The 24,326-nt window shown below is 42.6% G+C and overlaps 1 protein-coding gene across 32 annotated transcripts in view; it reads left to right on the forward strand.

The window, feature by feature from the left end:
- LIMCH1 (LIM and calponin homology domains 1) overlaps positions 1 to 24,326 on the forward strand; it is a 320,176-nt gene that overhangs the window by 236,864 nt on the left and 58,986 nt on the right. For 11 of the 32 annotated variants that reach the window (XM_048212064.2, XM_048212072.2, XM_048212065.2 and 8 more), the window contains 9 exons: positions 422 to 674; positions 1,742 to 2,008; positions 10,002 to 10,304; positions 12,875 to 13,117; positions 13,649 to 13,978; positions 15,271 to 15,386; positions 15,466 to 15,604; positions 16,046 to 16,306; positions 20,802 to 20,837. In XM_048212064.2, coding sequence (XP_048068021.2) covers positions 422 to 674; positions 1,742 to 2,008; positions 10,002 to 10,304; positions 12,875 to 13,117; positions 13,649 to 13,978; positions 15,271 to 15,386; positions 15,466 to 15,604; positions 16,046 to 16,306; positions 20,802 to 20,837 — 1,948 coding nt within the window. The remainder of the gene's footprint in view (positions 1 to 421; positions 675 to 1,741; positions 2,009 to 10,001; positions 10,305 to 12,874; positions 13,118 to 13,648; positions 13,979 to 15,270; positions 15,387 to 15,465; positions 15,605 to 16,045; positions 16,307 to 20,801; positions 20,838 to 24,326) is intronic. The other 21 variants (XM_026508797.4, XM_048212081.2, XM_048212082.2 and 18 more) reach the window with 4 other exon arrangements.

The following is a 24,326-nucleotide window of genomic DNA, read 5'->3' on the forward strand; positions in this document are numbered from 1 at the left end:
CCTTTATAAAACAGAATCCTTTATAATTCTTTTTTGTGTGACTGTCTAGCACAGTGTAAGACACACACCAAGTGGTGCTCAGTAAAAACTCCATCGGCTAATTTATGTCTTTTCTTTCAAGAGTCGCAGTCTCTCAGCAGCCTCTAGGTCTGCCGCAGATGTGGTGTGAATCGTCATTCTCAGATACAACTGGGCTTGCCACTATTTTTTCAATTGGATTTTTTCCCCCTGATTTGAGTCTGGAGCTTTTCTCAGAACAGACTAATTTAGATGGATGCTTTAGACTCGTTAAGTGAATAATTTAAGGAAGGAATCCCCAGAACCCACAGATCTGACCACATCCCTAATACGGCACACTTACCATCGGGAACTTATCGGCTACCCCAGCGCACGTTTTCAGCACCCATCCTCTCTTCCCCAGGGAGAGGAAGTGACTCTGAATCCGACTTGCCACATCGGAAGCTGCCAGATGTGAAGAAGGATGACATGTCTGCGAGGCGGACTTCCCACGGTGAGCCGAAATCAGCAGTGCCTTTTAACCAGTACCTCCCGAACAAAAGCAATCAGACGGCCTACGTCCCCGCTCCTCTGAGAAAGAAGAAAGCAGAGCGAGAGGAATATCGGAAGAGCTGGAGTACTGCCACCTCCCCCCTGGGTGGGGAGAGGCCCTTCAGGTAAGGCCTGAGCTATGCTGCCGCTGTCTTGGCTTGAACACTAGCAGTAAAGGGACCCCAGAGCTCCGGCCCACGATCGAGCTCAGATAACCATTCCAGAACTTTGATGTAAGATTACAAATGGCAGTGGGCAGGACAGCACTTTGGAGAGGGGTTGTGGTGATGGAGTCTAAGCTTCATGATGGCACCGAGAACAGTGCCTGCCACACAGGCACTCAACAGATCCTTGTCTAACAGGGCAGATTTTTGAAACCAGTTCTAGTGAGAGGACATGGAGAGCAGATTTGTCATCCGTGTCTTTCCGAGGAGACTGCTGACTCCCACGCCTGTTAAATTAGGTGCAGAAAGCCACATCTCTATGTGAGGAGACTTTTTCTTAAATCTAGATGCATGATTATCTAGATACAAGCTCAAGTACGTAAGGGATGTGTGAAACATGCTTCAGAATCGCCTGGAGAAACTCATAGTAAGTGGATGATACGCTGAACTGCTCATCTCTTTAGAGAAGCAAGCAGTGATTTCCCTGAAACTCTTTATGTTTATGCATTTATTTAGTCAGCAGGTATTTTTTCAGCACCTGCCCCATGCGGTGTGCTTTTAGGCACCAGGGACCCAGTAGTAAATAAGGTAGAGTCCCTGCCTTAAGAATCTTCTAGTCCAATAAAAGAAACTTATAGTCTAATCTAATCCTTTGAACAAAACCACCCTGATCACTGCATGCTTATTTCTAATAATCCACCTTTATTATCTATGAATTTCATCGAATAAACATTTTGTTAAAAGTTTTGATGATTGAATCAAACATGAGTTTTACCTTTCCAGCAGAAAAGTCTTTTTGTCTTTCAATATCAATTTTGAAATAGTTCTTACTGTTGAGATTATGATGCGTTGTATTCATTAACAAATTAATGGCTGCATTTAACTTTCTTCACATTACCAGGATCGTTTTGCATGCTATGACTTTTTTTTTTAAGTGAAAAGTAATGTCAGAATGACCAGGAGATGACATATGGCTTGCTCCGAGCCCAGGCTGTTAGTTTGGTAAACCATGTTGTCCAACTCACTAGCTATCCTGAAACAATAGAGGAAGAGGGAAGTGAAGTGGGGTCTCCTTGTGAAGAGGACCCAGTCGGCCCAGTGGATCCCGGTGGGAAGCCTTCTGATGGTGGGTTAGTATTACCCACTGGCAGTGGTCAGGAGCAGCCTCCTCCAGAGGGGGCTGTGGTGGCACCAGCTCCCAAGTCTCAAGAAAAAGATGCTGTGGAAATCCAAAAGCGCAGAAGGCTAGAGCAAGCTGGGATCAAGGTCATGCCCGCGGCACAGCGCTTTGCCAGGTTAGCTCTGCAGGCCGAAGGTGGGCCTGGCTGCCTTTGTGCATGCCTGGGGTTTGGAATCTGTCTGGCGTGTTGGAGTTTCCGTCCTGTTTCCCACTTCCTGCTTTCCCCTTTGCAGCTCTATTCCCCCCTCCTCAACCAAATAGAAATAGTTGCGAGACTTTGCCCCAGGGCATGTCTCCGCCAAGAACTTGGCTGTTCTAAATGGTGGCAACTTGGCTGTTGTAAATGGTGGCGAAAAGTGAGCTTCTTGCTGCTTGATTAGACCTTGTCCTAGTCAAGTATTAGTGGTCAGTCATTTGTGGGCTGCGGGATTTACCTAGCAATAACATTTTATTTTTCAATTGTTTGCGGCTTGTTAATTTTCACGCTACTCCTAAATGGCTCTTACCTTACTTGACACATCACGGGAAAATAATTCCTTTGAATTCCTTTAGAAAGTGTGGTTGGCTTACAAAAACCCACTTGCTTTCTTTGTCCCGAGGGAGTGGTAAGATTGCACTTACTTGACTCCTTTCCTAAAGCACGTTGATTCATAAACAAAGAATGGAGTAATTTCTTTTCTTAATTGTAACAAAGGCACCAGCATCCAGCCCGGATGCCTTCATATTACATGTGTGATGGAAACCTTCAGCAGTCCAAGTCACAGAAAACTATAGTTCTACAGTTTTAGGTAAGGTTTTGAGAAGCTGGTTAATTTTTCCTTACATAATGACCACAAAGATCCTAACAAATCATAATGAGACCAAAATGTATTTGAGAAATTAAAATTTGTAACAGTTTAACAATTGAAACTCCTTTGCCATCTGTTGTTCCATTTAATTGCAAGAGGTAGGTGACATACCCATTTTCAAGAAGAGTAAACTGAGAATCAGTGATACCAAGTGACTTGCTGGTCTGAAAGCTGGTGACCGCGGACCTGGTGGCCAGATTGAAATTTTCTGACCACAGTACCACAACTGCCTCCCACACACTTAACAGAACATTTTCCATTTCTCTGTACAATTCCAAATGTGGTTAGTGCTATATGATCTAGTTTTTTAACTGAAAGTTCCAGCAATGGCTTATATGGATTTAATCCCAGAGTAGCTTTGTATTGATAAAAACAACAACAACAAGGGTACGCTTCTTCCCTGTCTGTGGTATCTCACAGATAAGTACATCTATCCTAAACATATATGTGCTTCTAGAAAACTCAACCATAAAATTGTGCTTGTGTTCCAAGAAGCTCTCTGGTTTTCTGAGATAATGGAGAGTAATGTAGAATCATAAAAAGCAAAATCAAATCCAGATATTCTATAAATTTTGGTACAAAGACCTTATCAGACACATATTTTTTCAACATCATTTTAGCATGACTTGTATCAGAGAACAGGCTCGATGCTGAGAATACAAAAATGAATAGTATCCCCTTACCATGTATCATTTTCCTTCTGTCTTCAAATTTAGGGCCCAGTGGGAGTAGGTAATATAGGTAAGAGTATGAATTTACAAAAAAATTTTAATCTTAATATCCTTGACACACATACCTTCATTTTTATCACATCTGATAAGTCTTTAAGCTAAAATTCACCAAAGACACCATGATCGTTATTTTTTTTCTGTTTTAGTATCATTTTCAAAAATTACTACTCTGCTTGGTTAAAATGAATCTCGTTTTTAAAAATTGATTTGTCTATAATTACCAGTCTGGTTGAATATTATGTGTATTGGCTATTCGGGTTTCTTTTTCCATATCCTGTGCCATCTTTTCCCATTTAAAAAAATTTCATTTTATCGTAGTAAGAACACTTAGCACAAGATCTCTCCTCTGAACAGATCTTGAATTGTTCAATAGAGTTTTGTTAACTATAGATATGATGTTGTACACTAGATCTCTAGAATTTATTCATCCTGCCTAAGTGAAACTTTATGCCCATTGATTAGTAACTGCCTGTTTCCTCCTTCCTTAGCCCCTGGCAACCACCATTCTACTCTTTGATTCTATGTATTTGATTCTTAGATATGGCATATAAGAGAAATCATGCAGTGTTTTTCCTTCTGTGACTAACTTATTTCACGTATTATAATGTCCTCAAGGTTCATCTGTATTATCACCTAGTGCAGAATTTTCTTCTTTTTAAAGACCAAATGATATCCCATTATATGTAAATGTCACATATTCTTCCATTCATCCATCAGTGGATATTTACATTGTTTCCACATCTTGGCTATTGTGAATAGTATGGCAGTGAACATGGGAGTGCTACTATCTCTTAGGGATCCTGACTTCAATTGTTTTGGATATATAGCCAGAAGTGTGATTGCTGGATCATATGGTAGATGTATTTTTAATTTTTCAAGAGATCTCTAAATCATCTTTAGACTATCCAAAAAAGCAACAAGGTATGAGTGGGGAGCCTCATTAAGCTAACACAGCACACCCAGGAATCATGGTGATGGAGAGAAAAGAACAGATTGGACAAGGCTGGAAATTCCATGGGTGTCCTGTGTCCATAACTGTGAGGTTTATTTTGTAATGAAATATTGAAATCTTTTATGATAGTGCCCATTCTGTGCACAAACCTAGAGTCATGGTTAGTTTACAAATGTAATTCTGATGGATGAATATTGTATTTATGTGGTAGTCTTTGCTACTGTCCACATTTCCTGTTATCTGGCTCAATTGTTTACATATTTTGTCCAAGTTAGCTCTGTTAAGCAGAAATTCCCAGGTCTGTTAATATCATCACACCTGAGATCTTCTGACTTAAGATTTAAAATTGGGTTCAGGAAAATTATGCATATTCCCAGAGCATGTCCCCAACAGCAATGTGACACAGCCTCTGCAAACACCCAGAATTCTTTTGTTGGCAGATTGTTCAGCTACTGCTCTCTCATAAAGGGTTTATATACATCCCATGTCACTAGCCTGGCCTGTCTGTGTCCCTGTCACTTACTTTCTGCAGCTCATCAGAGTTGAGAGTCATGCTAAGTTTATCCTGCTTTTCATGTGGCAGAAAGTAGCTTAACTAGAATGAAACCCATAAAGATGAAAAGGCTTCTTGGTATCTAGAAAGTAAGAATGTAAAATACATAAATATGCTGATGTCTCTAAAAACATTTAACCTCCATCTCCTGTCTTTGCCATCCATATGGATTCTGGCTACCACATCTTTGAACCCAGCAAGAGGCCCTACATATGTTCTGTGGCCCCTTTCTTAGCTGGGAAAGTCTGTGTTTGTGGAGATGGGTAATAATATAAAGTCATGCACGAGGGAGGGAGGAACATAGACAAAGAACAAGGCTTTATTTCTGTGGACTGTTTTCTTGTTGTTTTTTCCCAAGTATTCTCAAACACCTCCTTATATTATATCCAATACAGTATAGAAAAAGGAGCAAGAGTGCATGGTATTCCATTTTCACGTGAGTTTAGAAGCCCAGAAGTCCCAAACTTCCTGTCAAACCATATATTAGGAGTTATCTTAGCATCAAGGGACAGAAAGTAGGGCTTCTTAATAAATGTGTGGAGTTTAATATTTATTAGAGTCACCATTGAAGTAAGAAGAATATAAACTACTTTTTCTTCTATTTTAGTTTATGATTTCATTAGCTTAATTACCCCAAAATATGAGACTCTGCCAAAAAAGCCAAGATTTCTTGTTTTTAAGAGGATAAAATGGGAACCAAGATTCACTTCCCCTGAATTAAAATGCCATGGAGATTTGAGTTCTCTTACTTGGTGTTTCCCATTGGAGAAATAAACTTTTTTTTTTAACTGAATTATAGGTTTCACGTGATTGTACTTCTTTTCTAATTGTTTTCATATGTTTCAGCACTCAGTCTTTTCTGCTGGTCTGTGGATCTTCTCAACCACATAGTAATTAATTACAGAGGGCAAAAAAACCCTCTAAGGAACAATAGACATTTTCGAAATCTTTAGAGGAAGAGTGGACGCAGCTAAGTGCCAGACACGCATTTCTCTACACCCCCTGCTCAGCAGATGACCGTGTCGCTGGTTGCTGCCGAACGGATCCATGGGGCTCAGGACCAGACACACACGTAGCTTGCAGGGGCCTTTGTGACTCTCGCTGTGGCCGCACTGTGCGGACACTGGGTGAGCCAGGAGGTTTCTGGTGTTGCCCCTGACATTCCCGGGAGGCCTACCAGGCCCTTCAGGAAGCCCAGTTTCTTTCAATAGAACAGACTGGCTGCCAGTCTGAGCTGGTTGCTTGTGTGTTACCAAGTGAAAGGGGGTGAAAGAAAATGCTAGTGCTTCCTTCTTTTCAAGCATTATCTCGTTCCCTTTGAAACATCTAACTTTGAGACAAGAGCTTTTTATTTCCTCCTCACCTGCCTCGAGCCCATAACCTCTGCTACCGAGATAGCTTTACTTGTTTTAGATGAGGCCGGACGGTTGCCAGGCTAGAGGCAGGGCTGGGCATTTCTCATTTCACGTTGAGCTGTCTTCCTTCTGAGTGAAGCAGTGAGCTGTGCCCACCCAGCAGCCCCACCTTCCCAAAGTGCCTCATCTATGAATGGCTTGAAAAAATAGAAGTGTCAACCAAGGGACTATCAAGCCAGATAACCTGAGTCTGCCCCTGAAATTCACTTCTTTTACCTAAATTCAGATGATTGGAGCTAGAAGCCTCAATATTCTCCTCTACCAGGTAGACATGAGAATCCCTATCGTACAGGGTTGTCGTGAAGGTTAGCGTATCTGAAATACACTAGCTGCTCAGAGAGGGAGAATCGTTGAAAACTGAAGTAGAACATGCTGAAGCTTGACAACAGACTGCCCTCAAGGTCCTTAAGAAAGAAAGAAAGAAAGAAAGAAAGAAAGAAAGAAAGAAAGAAAGGAAGAAAGAAAGAAAAGAAAGAAAGAAAGTTAGAAAGAAAGAAAGAAAGAAAGTTAGAAAGAAAGAAAGAAAGAAAGAAAGAAAGAAAGAAAGAAAGAAAGAAAAGAAAAAGAAAGGAAGGAAGGAAGGAAGGAAGGAAAGAAAGAAAAGCACATTTATAAAAGGCTACTTAAAAATTTTAGTAACCGGACATCTGTGAACACAGTCCTATCTGCCTTATGCACCGTATGTATTACTGCACGGCCAAAAGTACCAGTTCAGATTTTGTGTTATTATCTTTTTTCCTCTTTTTCTGAGTCTGCCTTGAGACTCTGAATTTACAGGATTCAAGCAAGTAGCGGAAAATCGGTCATTGTGACTGCTTTTTTTTTTCAAGTGGGCAGGGAGTGGCTTTCAGTGACCAGTGATACAGAAAGCTTTCTTCACTTTTTTTTTTTTTTTTTTGAAGTCCACGCATCTAAATTGAGATCACTTGAAACAAGTGCTGCCGTGCTGGGCATTTAGCCTAAAAAGAAACACCCCAGGGAATCTGTAGCCTGGCTTGGGCTCATGTGATCCAGAGAACACCAGATTCTCCCTGCTCAAATTGGCATCACAAATTGGCATGGTCATTTGCATAAATGCATATATTTTATTCTAAAGGATTCTGCCTGAGTTGGGGGGGATATGGTAACCCATGACCCCTGGTCAAAAAAAATGAAAAGAGTGCTGCTTTTGAAAATAAGAGGTTTAAGCTAGGGGTCCGTTCCCCCCGCCCCCCCCCCCCCCCCCCCCGCCGAACTTGGAGTCGGATCCGCTGAGATGAGATAATGAGTTTGAAAGCGCTTTGTAAACTGTAAAGTGCTGTGCAAGCATTGTAAGGTATGATTAGTGAGCATTCTGCTATCATTAATCCTAGCAGACCATTGCTGTCTGTGACCAGCGATGCAAATCACAACTCCAGTCTAAGCACAACTCACAGGATCCCTTTATTTAGTAAGGAAAATGCTTCTCTTTCTCCTACTACCATACTCATGATAATGCCTAATTTTTTTTAAAGATTTTATTTATTTATTTGAGAGAGAATGAGAGAGGGAGAGCATGAGAGGGGGGAGGGTAGGAGGGAGAAACAGACTCCCTGCTGAGCAGGGAGCCCTCTGCAGGACTCCATCCTGGGACTCCAGGATCATGACCTGAGCCAAAGCAGTTGCTTAACCAACTGAACCACCCAGGTGCCCCAGATAATGCCTTACTTTTTCTATGATGTTCTGCTTTCAATACTGTTCCTGGCCCGGTGTTTTGTTTCATGGAGAGTATAGTGGTTACAAACAGAACCTCTGGAGCCAGACAGCCTGGGTTTGAATTTTAACTTAAGCCCTGGCTCTTTGACCTTGGGCAAATTTCTGAACCTAAAACCTAGTTTCTACTCTCTTAAAATGGCGATGCTAATAACACTAACATTGCAGGGTTGGTATTGGGTTTAAATGAACTAACACTCAGAAGGAATTCTAGCCAATAATGCGTGCTCAATAATCGTTAGCCACTTTATCATCAACATTGTGCTTTTTAAGTAATGCCTTTTTGAAGGCATGAATTCAGTGGCTTGTGATTTCCATTGGCCATTCTTTATGGCCATAGTCAACCAACACCGGTTGGTACTTGCCAGACGTATTGGCTAAGGAGGCAGCGAGGAGCATGAATGCTGTCCGGGAGTGGTCAGGCAGGACACTGGGAGTCAGGTGTTCAACTCAGAGGGCAGAATTTCGTATTTTAAGAAATACATTTATTCGGGGAGCAAAACATTGCCAACCACTTCCAAATTCTGTTATTTAAGTTTTTATTGAGGGCAATGGCAGCAATGAGAAGAAGGAATTTTCTGGGCATGATTAGTGACAATTTGGTTTTCCAAAAAGTCAGATGGAGTGAGGGCCTGCTAGAGTCTTAAGTGTAGCCCCCTCAGGAGCAGTATGGAGCAGAGCAGCAGATAGCAGGCTGCCTGCTGGATCAGGGTACAGAGTCTCATTGTTCATTTCGCTCTGAGCTACTCTAATTCCTCCTTCTTCGTTTCTGAGATGAGTTGTCCTTTGGGGATGAAGAATTGGCTCCTAATTCTCTCTTAGAAATTGGATACAAAGTAGGTGAGCATTAGGAGTCAAGATATTTTATTTACTTATCTTTATGAAACGAGAAGATAATAAATGATTTTTTAAAGTGTTAACATTTTATTATTACTTAGAATAATAATTACTTAGAAGCAAGGCTGATCCTTTGAGCAGGGAAAGAGGAGTTTGTGTGAATACCAGATGGACACAATTCGACCCTATTCCTATCCCACATGCGTCCAACGGAAACAAAGAAAACAAAGCTAAGTAAAAAGTCTTGATATTCCACCATTAAACCGCATTCAGGAATTTAAAAGTTTGAGGTCTTCAGTATCTCTTTGAAAATGGAAATAGTGCAAAGTATTGATTTTTTAGCCATTTGGCAAAATGTTTTACCACAATTTACTTGACATCTAGCATATGACGAGAAAGAGCTGAGAAGTGGACCGTCGTTGGGGTAGAAGATCGAAGACAGAGCTGCTCGTGGGAGGGTGCAGGGCCAGAGAAGCATTTATGCCCCAGGTCCATCCCGTGAATGGTCATAAACTCTTCCAGATGCTTCAGCTCAGCTCTGCAGAAAGACCTTCCTCACACTTTGCAATTGGGTACATAGTCTAGGTTTGCTGTCACACAGCTGCATGCGTTAGCTTCCCCCAGATCAGTTTTTTGGTGGCTCCCATTGTTGCCCTATCACTCAAATACAAATTGGGTACCTGTTGGGTACATGTGCTAAAGAAAAAAGAACAACCAAAAGCTTTCTACTCTTCCCAATTTCATGACAAGAGTTTGGACTGTCCCTCTCAGAGCCATTTAGGATCCTGCATTGCTGATGCTGATGGGGCCCTCTCAATTAAATGACTTTTTAGCATTGCTAGTAGCTGGCTAAATTCAAGGTTTTAAAACCCACCCTAACTATGCTACAACTCTGGACTAAAATAGCTAGTAGATGTCATCTAAACTAACGATATTGAGAAGAACTTTCACTAACAACACACTTGTGTGTCTGGAGATAGGAATTTAAAAAAGCATTTGGTCTGATCACATGGAGAGTTCTGTTCAATTTTGCTCCATCAGTCACAAGCAATTAAGTAATGAGAAAGAAGCTGTTCATGGCGTTGTCCTTCGCAAAGAAAACCCTTTCCTGACCCACCAACGTGGCAAAGATTCAGAGTCAGAAGAGGAAATTCGGTGTCGACGGCCAGATCTTGAGAAAGATGACTTTGCTGCAAGGAGAGCAAGGATGAACCAGACCAAGCCAGCAGTGCCATTGAATCAACTCCTCTATGGGCCTTTCCGAAAAAGAGAGACAGAGAAATCAGAGAGCAGCAAACAGCTCTCAAAGGGAATTTCAGAAAAGAAAAGTCTAGAATATAAAAGGTGTGCACTGTGTGTGTGTGTTTGTGTGAGTGAGAGAGGGAGCATAATTAAGTGAAGGTGACTTATGCCATAGGCCCCCATTCCTTTCTTTCTTTTCCCAGTTACAAGTAATCGGTAATGGTGGTTTATTTTGAAGTGGATCTCCTGATATCCAGTCTCCCTAAATGTAGTGGCAGACAGTAGGATGGCCATGTCCAAAATAGGGCTTAATTTACTAAACTTTGCGTTCCAGTGGGCACATCACCACAAATCATTGGCATTATTGGCGCAGGCAGACATGTGCCATTGCCGATCGGGGCAGCCACCGCCCAAGCCTGCTATAGTCCATTCAGAGGAAGCCGAAAACAGTCATGCCTTAGCTGTAGGCTCTTTTCTCTTATTAGATCCTTTTAGATATCGGGAGGAGAAAAAAAAGAGTCTTGCTCTTTATTTCCACACAGCAACAAAATCATTTAGATATTTAATGATGGTTATTTCTCATTAAACACACACACACACACACACACACACACACAAAACCGGGGTGCCTGGGTGGCTCAGTCTGTTGAGCATCTGACTCTTGATCTCAGGGTCATGAGTTTGAGCCCTGCATTGGGCTCCACACTGGGCGTGGAGCAAAAAAACAAACAAACAAAAAACAAAACAAAACCAAAAAAAACCTTCTCAAAAGTATAGTACACTTCTATTTGTTCTATTATGGAAATTGTTTTCGAATGAGCCCAGCTTTTTCCCCATCCTCTTAATTTGGGAAAGGGAAATTGTAGTGAAATGGGTTTTGGCCAGTGATTTTTATCCTAGGAGGGATATGATTTTACTGAAAGTGTCAGCTTGCTAAATCTCATCACACAGAGTTGATCATTCTTGTATTTTTTTCCTTACACCAAAATCAGAGATTTGCATCATCAAATTGCCATCTCTTTGCCCCTCATTTAAGAGGCTTGTAAATTCTGTTGAATGAAGAATATAAACCTCTTAACTGTGTTTTACAAAATTCAAATAGTTCTTTGGACAGTCACTGAGCTCAGCAGAGTGGTCAATGGTTGTTGTTGCTGTTGTTCTGGAAAGTACTAGGTGCAAAACTGGTGGATGATCCCTGGATATAGAACAGGGGTTAGAGAGCAGAAGCCTGGCATGATTTTTTTATAGGACACACTATAGCTTCGGGAGACTCTCACTCCGTGCTGTTCTTGTTGGCATGACTTGTAACAAACCATTCTGGGAGGGTCTTGTGGGAGGGATCTGTTGTTGCACATGAAACAAAGACTTCTGGACAATTGACTAGCATCAAGGCACATTGATGGGGATCAGCAACTTGAGTTAGGAAAAGGAGTCACTTTTGTATCTCCCTTTTTTCCTTTCTCTTGCATGCAATTTTAATTCCTGGTATTTCCAGCCTCGTTTGTCTGTTGTCACCTGACTCTGTGTTTGGGGACATGGCTCAGAGTCTGGGATGGCCCATGACCTCTCTAGAGAGCATCAAAGAACTGATGAAAGAAGGGAAGGCCCCTAGTGACTCTTGCCTCTGCCCTTCCTTCTTCCCTTCCCCCGAACTAAAAAAGTAAACAGAAAATTCTGTAGCCCTCCTAACTTGTATGCTCTGCAAAGACACCACATCATCCAGGTAACAAAAGAATATGTCTTGGGTTTCCAGCTTGGATATCTTTTTTAAAAGCAAATAGTCCTCTTCATGTAGATTTTTGAGATTTTCTATCTCAGGAAGCATATTTAGTTAGAAATTGACTTTTAATGCAATCGAATGTTTCTGCATACGATGCCACAGCTTTGATTTAAATGGTAGCATTGTCCGCATTAAGCCACCTAACATCCACTTCTTGGGAGAACAGTTGAAAATATCAATTTTAACATCGATAAAGGTGACTAGTTATTAACACAAGAAACAAATGGGTATTGACTGTACATGAAGTGGATACAGGTGAAGAGGATACAGTCTGTTTAATCTTCAAGTTTACATTACCCAAAGCCAGCCGGCGCTATCAGCAAGCAGAGACTGATTTTGAAGGTTGACACTTTCTATTTGGAATTGACTTAAATGTACTTTCTGGCAGTTGTGAGTTTATGGTTGAGATATTTAATATGTGAACAACGTTCCAGCTATCTCCAAACTAATCCTAGAACTTGGATCATGCAGAGCTCGTTACTAACGTTTTACTGGTGCGGTAAAAGACATTCCAAGAGGGCTCAGGGATTCAATCAGAAAACTTGAATTCATTATAGTAACTTGAATAGTGTGGGAATTGGGCATCATTACTGTCAAACCGAAATCTCATTACCATTCTTAATAGTCTTTCAGCAAGCCCTGGCTTCTCTTCCTAAACTAGAGACTGTCATCTGGTGGAAAAAGCTCCATCTCATTACAGTGTCAGAAGGGTGCATAGGCGAAAGGAATCAAGGCTCCAATTGATTCCATATTTTTTGGGAAAGGGAAAGGTGCCCCATCATTTCCTTCTGTCCTTAGCCTCTGAAATTCCTTGCTTGACATTCTGTTTGTCTGCTCCCCTTCCTTGAACCTCATTTTTCCAATGATGTGGGGGCCTGGATAAAATTGACAGAAACCAGGGCCAAACAGAAGAGGTGAAGTCAGTGGTGACCTGTATTACTCGGACTCAGGAGAGCGAACCGGCAGAAGAGGGAGTGAGGAAGGTGCCAGATCTTTACAGGGATGACCTGGCTCAGCGGAGAATTCAGGGCCACCTCACCCCTCACCGAGAGGCTCCAAGATTTGTCACGGTCTCCAATATCACCGAAGCTGACTTGGAGACGTGGGAGAGACTGAAAGTGTCAGGAAAGACGAGGTGTGTCATGTTTTTCCCGAGTTTTCCCCTGGCAGTGGTATTATTAAACTTGGAAGGAATCAAATGCTTATCCTTCTATCATTTTTTATTCTCACGGCTGGAGAAAAAATACCTCTCAAAACATAGCATATTCTGCATGAGTTGTAAGTTATTAATACCAAAAGTTTACAAGCCACTGGATGATGAAAACATCCTCTTTAATTGAGCCAACTACTATGAATGGTTATTTTGATAGGCTTGTTTACCATAAGGAATTTAAACTTGATTTTTAATGAATTTTCATTATTTCACCTAAGATTTTCTTATGCCATCATTTATGATGTTGGAAGTGATATTTTGAAAACCATAGAAGTTTAAAGCCCTATTTTCCTAGGCAAGACAATGATCGTTCTTTTGTTTGATTGGTGAATGGACAAGCAGTTCTGCTGTAGCCATAGAAGTCTTTTTCATAAATCTAGTATTCAAGAAAAACCTCTTATTAATTTGCACTTGCCTTAGAAATCTTTGGAACTCATGTCTGGTTCTGACTAGGGACGGAGATGTTGAACCCATCCGCGCCCCTGAGCCTTCACCAGAAATTAAAGCAGAAACTGCTGTTCGAGATGATTTTGCCAGCCGCAAGGCCAGGGCCTGTCAGAAAGCTTCCAGCCCACGGCAGAAGTTTGTGCACTTTGGACCCGTGACAGACATAGATCAGCAGAGATGGAAGCGGCTCAGCATCGGCCAGGCTGGGCCTCGGGAGGACGTACAAGAAGTCCTCAGTCGTGGCAGCGAGACTGAAAAGGACTCTCTCTCCCCTTCCTCCACGGCCACGGCCAGTTTAGCAAAATACCAAACGCTTAAGCCACAAAATGACCACAGGTATTTTCCTCCATCTGCGCGCAAGGTCTGCATGGGAGCCACTGCGGCTTTGAAAGGGTCTGCCGAAGCTCATGTCAGAAACCTCCGGCGATCCCATAGTTTTCACAGGCCCTTTGGCCGGTTGGCAGAGAAGTAACGTTAGCGGGTCACCCTGGGGAGGAGCATGTGTGTGAAAGTTAATGGCAGGCGTCCATTTTGATCCTGTTGTCCCCAGAATCACTGCCTGGGAATGCCAGTAATCTTGGCGAAGGACCCTTTTTCCCGCGGCTGCATTAAGCACTATTTTATTAGTTGGAAATACTGAAATGAACTCGATGGAATGTTTTAATGATACCCTAGTGTTTCTTCTAAAGATACATTGATAAAAATCAGTTTATCCCATGGAGGGAGGAAAAAATAGTTATTAATATCATTAGTTCAAATTTGGACATTGAGGCAGACAAAAAAGAAAGGAAAGTTCTCTTCCCTCCTCTACTTAGAAAAAATTGTATAATAAATCGTGAATGGAGAAAGACTCCTCTCTTGGGGTTCCTATGAGTCAAGCGTTTCCTTGGCTGAATCGCCATCCAAATGTGTGAGGGATCACCTGGGAAAAGCCCATGTAGGCCTGTCACCAGTTCTCATCCTCATTGGAGGCCTTCCAGCTTTGAATTCCCAAGTCCTCTTTTGGGGGTTCGGTTCTATGGGCTGGTCTGTCTTCCAGAAAGCAGGTATGGGAGGTTTATAAGCCTCTGGACTCTCCTGGGAACCTCCATTCCACCTGCATGGTGGGAGCAAAGTAACGTTCTCCATGGCAAGAGGAAATGCTTAAGACGTCTCGTCTGTGCTTTGTCCTTGAAATCCAAAGGAAACAGTGAATGGTCCATGACATACAGAGGGGTGTCTTTCATCCAGTACTGTGGCTGACAGCATGGAGGGTAGCAGGCTGTAGATATAAGTAATCCCAGCACACCAGAAATACAGTTGGTGCTTCAGAGGCTGATGGGGACCTGGGGTGGAGGAGGTGGGGGTAAGAAATTAGTAAGACATGCACTAGTCCTTGACTAATGAGGGGACCATCACTCAGCCCCATGGGGACAGGGTCTTGCCAGCCTTCTTTGACTTTTCTTAGGCCCTCTCTGGGGCTCACCTTCCATTATCTGCATCTGAGTATGTCATCCTCACTAACCAGCTTCTGGAATGAGAGCCGCTGAACTCTTTTTAATCTCTCAGTCTCAACAACATTTGTTGTGTCCTTTCATAATTCTTTTTCCTCTTCTCTCTTGCTACCAATGTGACTTGATTATCAACAGAATAGTGAATTCTGGCATAGATGACTATTGCAAAAGAGTCTCGCGCCTGGCTCCTGTGCTGGAGACCCAGGAGGAGCACGTCTGCGGTTTGAGCGAGCGCCCAGGCACAGAGGAAGGTGAGGAGCGTTCCCTCCCTTCCCAGGAGGTGAAGGATGACAGGTGGGGTCAAGGCCTTGGGTGTGAATTCTTCCCTAGGAGTAAAGCTGTCCTCTCTGGCTTCAGCGACGTGCAAACAGCTGCCACAGGATGGCAAAGAAGAGAAGGAAGGAGTTGCTCAAAGAGAATCTGAGATGCCGCCAAAGGCTGCAAGATCCGAGGAAAGCGGCCAGCCACTGTGAGCGCTTGCCTGCATTCCAGGGTGTGCGGCCTCTGCTGTGTGTGGCTGTTGCGTTCCCAGAAAACAGCTTAGAGCCACAGTATGCACTTGAGGACTGATGTGGCGTGGAATTCAGTCACTTAAAAGTATGCACCCATCCCAGAGCCAGAGCTCTGCTCTCAGTGCCGTCCCTGGGTAGAGATTTGAGCCTTTGCATGTGGTTGGGTGCTGGCCAGATTTTGTTCTCGGGAACCATGAAAACCCGAAAGGGAAACCCGTTCTGGTGTAAGTACCCGTTGCATGATGGAGGCCCCCAGTATTAATACTCAGTTGCTATGTGTGCCGCTGCCTCCGTGGACATTGGCTTCTTCCGGCTTGGGCTGATGCCAGTGAGTGATGCTACTGGAAGCATCTTTAGCAATAAGTGGCCTTGACTGGCTGGACTGAATGTTGCCCTAGTTTGTGTCCCCCGGCCTCTGAACGCAAGACTTTGGGGACAGAAGAGAGCTCGGAGAAGATGACAGCTCCTGCCTGGAGTGGCGGTGGACTGAAAGGCCAAGGAAAGTTGTATGATTCACAAAAAGATGACATGATGGTCAGGAGAACCGGGATGTCTCTTAGACGCGTTGGAGCCAATGTAAACCAGTTCCTTCCAGTTCCATTTGCAAAGCGACAGGATGTGGAGGAATCTGCCAAGGGTCCTCCATTGAAAGATAAGAGGTCAGAAGATTTTCCTGAGCCTTTGTGATTTTGCTTCTCTGCTCTGAGCCTTCATAGATGCTTTGAGTATGTTATTAACGCCTTACGGTACCTCAGTGCCACTTACCCGCGACTGCTTGTGGAAATAGAATGATAAAAATTTTCCCAGTCTGCCAAGAATTTTTTTTACCTTTTTTGCATATAAGCAGGTGTGGAAAGAAGATGCAGTTGTGAGTTTTCCGGTTCAACATGCTTTTTTCTGACTCATCTTGTGGGCCGCCTAAGTGGGTAACTCTTTTATTTCTTCCTAGCTCGTACAGGAGCCCTCAGGTAAAGGAATTGAACTTCTTTCTGACCTACTTGATTTCACTTTGATTCCAGGAGGGTCTTCAGGTCCAAAGAAGATGTATGCCACTTATCAATTTGTAATTTCATTTCATTTCAACATTAGCAAACACTCAGTGCTTTCTAGAGGTAAGATGTCTATTCCATGCTATGACTTGATTTAAAAGAACAAGTAAGGAGGGGCACCTGGGTGGCTCAGTCGGTTAAGCGTCTGCCTTTGGCTCAGGTCATGATCCCAGGGTCCTGGGATCAAGCCCACGTCAGGCTCCCTGCTCACTGGAGAGACTGCTTCTCCCTCTCCTCCCCGCTTGTGTGCTCTCTCTCACTATCTCTGTCTGTCTCTCTAATAAATAAATAAAAATCTTAAAAAAAAAAAAACGAGTATGGAAATAAACTGAAGTTTGTAGTTAAAAGTACTGTATGTTGAAGCTTCTGTTACTATTTAATAAGAGTGATGCGTTTTTGTTAAAAGTGTGGTCTGCCAGATCTAGGGAGAATAAAAGAGAGGTGTTTTGCATAATTACGGGATCCACTAGAAAACAGGAAGTGATTGGGTTCCGCTTCACCAAGGACCTTGAACGTAGCGGGTCAGAGCGGAGGATGGGGAGCAGGGAAAACCTTAAGTAACACCCAAATTTTAAAATTAAGATCCTAGCTATCTTGATGACCTGGATTTAATCTATCCTTATATTCCTCTGACTCCTACTACTACTGTCGCAGAGCCTCGTTGTCACACTGGTTTCTGGAAGCAGGGGTACTATTCCTGCTCTGGTTTATAGTGCAGAGCGCTGTGCAGCCCTTTCAAAGGGTGGCCGCTCCCTCTAGCTCACCTTCTGGCAATTCACAGGTGGGGCAACAGAGAGAGAAGTGGGTGTGTGGATCCCACGTGGATCCCGGCTGGTCAGGGCCGGTCAGAGCTGGCTCATGACAGAGGGACTGACAGATCTGCCCTCACTCACTTTCCAGATACCCTGACACAGTGTGGCCCAGGGTCATGGGCTGCTTTAAAGCAACTGAGCATGAAAGGGAAGAAGGAAGTGGGGCCCATGGCTGCCTACACATTCTGGGTGCTTTCCCATTGACTTATTCCTCATACGACCTTTGAGAGGAAGGATTTTCATCTGCATATTGTGATTAGGACACCGAGGCCCACGTCCACACCGCTGGTAATTACAGGTCCAACGTTCAGACCCAGCTCGGTCTGAGCAGAAAGCCGCGGACCCCCTCCGGTGCATTGCCTGCACAGGTTACTAGGGGAAACGGTGGCAGTCTGATGAATTCCCTGTCGCTTGTACCTGTCCCTCTATTTGTGATTGAGAGAAAGGTCTCTTTAGATCCAAAGGAGAATGAATGGCTAGTTTGAGCAGAAGGAGATGTGGTCACATGAACGGCGTGTCACAGTTGTGTGACTGAGTGAGCATACGCCTTGGGAATTCATGTTTCTTTTCCACAACTGTTTATTGAGTAATTACTATGTGTAAAACATGGGGCTGGGTGCTAGGGGATAATTTTAAATGAGCAGGAAACCCATTTTTTCCCTTCTCACTTCAAATGAAGCTATGCCGGTTTGCAATCGGAAGTATAGAACCAGCTAATTATTGATCCTAAAATGCTTTATTAGTGCTGAAAGTTACATACATGAAATAGATGCATAGAATATTCTCTTTATCTTTCTAAACATCCCTACCCTCAAAATTAAACTTTATTCATTGCTTTTTCATTTTCTTTTTTCTTTCTGGTGGGATGCTTATGCCAACTGTGATTTGTCTGGCCAATTTTGTACCTATTGACTCACCTACTTTGTATTTTTTAAAAATCTCTTTATTAGTGATTTTTTAACTGAACCTTTACTTTTCGGTTTCCCATAGGACAATGGAGAAAGTCATTTGAAGCCCAAGTTCTAATTATCTTCTCCTTAACTGCAAAGGCAGTCCTGCTTAAATTGATGCCCTCTTAAAACTAACAAATCAGGAGGAAATTCCTGAAGTCCATGAGTGTATAGTAAAAGGGTGAATGAAGGTTATCTTCAGAGACTAAGCTGTTCTTTTCTCTTCAATTTCCAGAGCATCCAATAAGTACTCAATAAATATTGAGGGCCTCATCTGGTCACTATTCAGGGAACCCAAAAAGAAAAATCCCTGCCCTCACGGAGCTTACACTTTAGTGTAAATCTACATTTGTTGGCAGAGATTTCCATGAAATGCTGTTAAGTATTTTGTGTAGAGGCAGTTTAAATTCAGATATATCCTACATGCAGCAACAACATGTAGCTGAATCTCATCACCAAAATGGGCCAAAGGAGCCAAACTCAAAAGAATACATACTATATGGGTCCATTTATATAGTACAAAACACTCGACACCGATCCTGGGTATGTCTCGGTTTCGCAGATTCATTGAGGAATATGTGTGTGATAGGTGCCCCTTCTGTATATATATATTATATACAGAATATATATTATATTATATATATTATAGATTATATATATTATATACAAAATATATATTATATATATTATATTATATATATATTATACTTCAATAAAACATTAACAAAAATATTCAGAGACATAAAATGACATAAAACACATACTATGAGTTGATTGTTTCTAGGCTAACTAGGCATAACTTCCCTGCTCTCGTCCATAGATAAATTAGAAAACACTGGATTTGCATAAGCCTATTCCAGTAGGCCTATTAATTGGCAAACATTGGTCCAGTCTTCAGAACTAGCTGCTCATGCACTCTCCCTTGACTGTGGAGGAATCCATTGGTCATTGATTCTAAATGCAGTAGTGTTTTTAGAAAATTGAGTGTATTAGATTAAACTTTAGCCCCTTCTGAAACTATTCCCTGGAGAAACAGAAAATGAGTCTTAACTGCCAGAAGAGAAATACCCACAAACATTTTGGCCATTTCAGCAGAGACTTTGGGTCTTGCACTGTTTTGGTTGCCTTCACTGTGAACGAAAACAATTATTAATGAATGCATGAATGCAGACTGTTCTCGAGTGATAAGAGCGGGGAAGAGAGAAGGGTGGGTGGGTATGCACCCAAGCATTCCAGGGTGTTTTCCCTAAGATTACAGGAAGACAACTCTAGAAGTGACTCTTTTCCCCATAAACTGTTATGAAACTGAACACGAGACTAGGTAATTTTTGCTGAAAACCACAAAATTTAATTTGCTGGAAACTGAAAGCAGGACCTTTTTTCTTCGCTCAAATAATTCTTTGTCCACCATCAGAGTGCAGAAATGAACAGCGTGTGAGGGCATAGGTAAGAACCTTCTCTTAACATTTCCCTCTGCTGAAGAGAGAGTCATTTATGGGAGCTGCTTTTTTAAAATGTGCTTTAAAATATGCCCTTGTAATGTCCTAATTTCTTTTTTCTAATTTAACCTTTTTCTTTGCTTTATCAGACACATTAAAATTTAAAGTGTCTGTCCTGCAGAAGGTACAGCTTTGTAGATCTGAATCATCAGAAGAATGTAAAAGACTGTAAAAAGGAAAACTTTGGTTTTTCAAGTTATGGAATATTATCCAAGTCTGGCTTTGATTAAGGCTGCCAGTTTTCTAGGAATTGTGGTTTTTGTCAAATGCATGCGGAAGGCACTGATGGGGTTCTGGTTGGAGCTCTGGTTTGCTTTCAGAAAACTGCAGAAACGCTCTTTGATGTCATTTGTGCAAATGCATTAACACATCAGGGAAAGGGTCAGTAAGCGTGTGCTTCTATGCTGGGTGTCCATTACAGCCCATTACTGCCGAGCATAAAGGCATGAACAGTTTAACTGTTTGTGAACGACAATAATACAGGTTTGGCTTTTTTTTTTTTCCTTTTTCTTCTTAAATTGCCTTCTCTAAACATTGCGGGTTACACCTAAGCCGCCTTGTGTTTATATTGAACAGAATCTTTTTTGTGGGTAGCATGGGGATTATTTTCATTTCTCCTCTGTGTTTTAATACACGTTTTGCTTTCTTTAGCAATGTAAGACTGTTCTTTCATTTCCAGCAGTTAATAAATATTGCTAATTGTGTAACGACACTTCTCTTTCAGTGTGATCGACAAAAAAAGGTTTGGCACGCAAATATGTCACCGGCAATGTTTATTGCCAGCTTGGTTACAGAGCTAATCTTCTGTCTTACCCATCCTCTAATTTTGTATTTGGTCTTGTAGATACGGTCCGAGAACTCCTGTGTCTGATGACGCAGAGTAAGTTGTCTTGTGTTTGTAGGAATCCATTAATGACTAGATTAAACTGCATGCTTCCCATACTTACCACTAATTGAAATGCAATTGATGCAACGGTGAACTGAGCAGCTAACTGACTCACGCAGCCTCGGAAAAGCACTTGAAGTCGGAATGCAGAACATATGTTCTGTGCAGGAGAGATGAATGAAAGAGTAACTCAAGCATGATTCTAATACACAGCTGCTGCTTCAACTTAACATTTGCTTTTCATAGACGTGGCATGGGGAGGCTGGTCTTACGGTCTGGATGTTGGTACCCCTTCTGAGCCACAGAATTATTCTGCGTTTTACATTTAATTCTTGATATGTTAGGGCTTGGAGTTAACAATGAAGCAAGTCATTCTCATGGCCATATCTTTTTGAGCTAAGAAAACAAACCCTAAACCACTAATTATAGATTCAGAAGCCCAAGTTCCTCCCAGGTTGGAGTAATATAAACTGTGGGATACTCAAGACCAGAACATTGGGGTTGCGTTCAACTTCTGTGGCATAGCAAGGGGTCAAGATGTCAAACATGACTTCGGCTTCCGCTCCCGGCTCCTTAGTTTCCACTCCTCTCGGAGATTCATTCCCTACCTCCGCCTCAACATCCAGATTTGAGAAGAAGCCAACACTCTCCCATTTGTGACCACACTAATTCCATTTCAGAAACGGATTTCCCATCTGCCGAGCATTCTGAAACAGATTATCCAAAGCAAACATTTTCTTTGCACAATCCTAGATTTCTCAGAGTTGAGTAAATCTGTGTTTTAAGAAACATAATTAATATCTAATTCCAACGTCAGTGGCCTGCTGAGCCTGATGTCCCTCCTCTCTGAGAAGCAGTCTGTGTGCTGGTGGAAGTCTGGGCTGTCAGAGGAGCACACACGGACCTAAGACATTTAAGTCACCAAGTGAGGAGTCTAAATAAGGGTGCAAACACAAAAATCATTGCCACCAATGACAAGGAAACTGGGCCCCAAAGTTACTGTTTCCAGTACCTTCTCCACGTCTGCATTCAAGATGTCGGCTTGGTTTGTCCTGGCACTAAGCGGGCTGCCTCAGGTGCCAGCATATATTCCCAGTGTGCGATCTCTGCTTCGTGCCTGACGTGCAGCACAGTCCTGTCTCAAAACCAAGTTCCCCCTGAGCTTGACTGACTGCATGGAGTTAAGTAGTCTATAAAATTGAGCCCTGGTGATTACATTTAAAATCGGCAGTGGCAGTATTTACCATGCACTGAAAGGAAGATTATCTAAGATGGATAGGCAAAGCGCTACTCTGATTTGGTTAGCAAACATTTTGATGGGGTGGATTTATTCTTTATCAATGCAAAGCCACTGTGCAGTGTGCCTAAAACGGATCTCTGGGAAATCCCAGAAAATGGAAGAAAGGAAGCTACGGTAAAGAGTGTTGGAATCTTGCCTGCCCCTGAATATGAAACCTCACCCACGGGAAAAGTGAATGATTTTTTTCAAGGCAGTGGAGGTGGGGACTCCCTTCTCTGCCCTAAATTTACAAAAAGCAGCCTCGTGGATGAAGAAGAGTGAAAGGAGCTCCTTTTCCAGAGGTCTTATCTAGCAGTAGCCAAAGTGCCAGATCTCCTTCTTGGGAGTAGACACAACTACATGAAGCCATGTGGGGAGCAAAATGCAGAGTTTATATTGGCAGTTTCGTTTTTAAGTAGATATTTACTATATGTTTAGTTTACTTCCCCACTCTCTCCCTTTTTCAAAACCTTTAAGGGCAATTATTAGCACAGGCTCTATTTATTCAGAACTGGCACATTCTTAAAATACAGCCCAATCAGAAAAAGATGTGCCCTTTAAGGAAAATGCAGGTCAGGGGCAGACCTACCACACAGGCAAACAGAGATTTCCGCCTCCCAGCAAGCCAAGAATGTTTCCGTAGATATAGTTTCACCTTCTTGCCCTTTTCTTCACGTGCACGCTCCTCCTGTCCCAAGGCTCTCCCCACCAACGGAGCCTGTGCACCGTGAGAGCTGGAGGCTGTTTAATTCCTAATTCCCTCACCTTCGACCTGGCCCAGGAACAATTTCCAGGCTCCCCTGGAGGTGATTTTGTCCTGTCCCTCACAGATGCCAACCCACCACCACGAGAGACTCTGGGGCTCAGCAGCCGGGGACCCCGTGTCCCAATAGCACAAGGCGGGGGCTGAGAGCAGATGTTTGGTGCGAGTCACATTAATATTCTGGAGCCTGGGCTCCTGCAGGATCCCCCACCCTGTCCCTAGACACACACTTCTTCATTTTGGAGGCTGAGTCCAACCTCTGAAGTAAGGGACATTTTCTGAATGGTGACTCAGCCCATTTTCTGTCTAGTATTATCAATTTTCAACTTGCCTAGTTCCTTTTTTTGAAATGGCATAGAGACATGGCTCATAGTTCGGTTATTTCTTTTTTGGCCAGTTTGCTGGAATTTCTTTAAAAAAAAAAAAACTCTGGGGGAAAATAGTACTTCCTGGTATATGAGAGGGCAAACCAGAGTTTCTCTTTTTATTTCACTAACCAGCTTTTGGCCACATTTGGACTAGGGTCATTAGAACTTAATGGTGGAAACAGAGATAGGACCCCGGGACAGAAGAAGGCAGTTCTCAAGGCATTGCTCCCATTCTTTCCAAGTGACATAACCAAATCCCAAATCTTGGAGAAGACTGCCATTTTTTCCTGGGATTTCAGAAGAAGACCTGGCTCCAGGAATGGAATGAATTTTGGTCTCTTTCTGGAAAGCCTACTTAAGTGAATTTTCATCCATGATGTTTAAAAAAAAAAAAAATGAGGTAAGGCTTCTCTACCTACCTCTGCAAATTCCCAAATCTTTCTTAAACAACATTAATAAATAGTCTAAAATAAATGAAAAATCGCAGCCCCTCCCCCCTTATAGGACTGCAGTTTCTCTTTCTGGAAGACTGGCTGCCACAGTCAGCACTACCCACCAAGTATGCAGAGGCAGCTCCCCATGGTGGTTTGTCACATTTGTGCCAATAGAAGCCTCAGGTCAAAGTCCTTCTGTGCAGTCAGAGTATTCGAATACGCTTGGGGAAGACAGATTGCAAGTACGGGCTTCAGTTTTAGCTCTCTTAGGTCAGACTTAAATAGTCCAACACCTAGAGAGAAGGAAGAGGCACCCAACAGATCCATGCAGATTCATTTTGAATGCGTCAGAATGAAGGTGGGCAGCCATTGCATTGAGGATCTGTCTTCCCCTTCCAGAGAGCTGTCTGCTCAGGACCCCGCTGGCCTCCAGTAATGCTGCCGCTGGTCATTGTCTGCCCATGGGGAGAACTATTTTGGACGTCACCGATGATGTCTAGAATTAATTGACGTCTAAGTGCATGGCTTTTCTTTTTCTTTGTGTTAAGCTGGCTTCAAAAATGGACTATCATAGTCTTCTGTTCTTAGAGTTTAACAGCGAACCTCCATTTCTTGATTTTGGACTGTGTAACCCACTTG

The sequence above is a fragment of the Ursus arctos genome, unplaced genomic scaffold (assembly GCF_023065955.2).
Source record: "Ursus arctos isolate Adak ecotype North America unplaced genomic scaffold, UrsArc2.0 scaffold_9, whole genome shotgun sequence".
Taxonomy (NCBI): Eukaryota; Metazoa; Chordata; class Mammalia; order Carnivora; family Ursidae; genus Ursus; species Ursus arctos.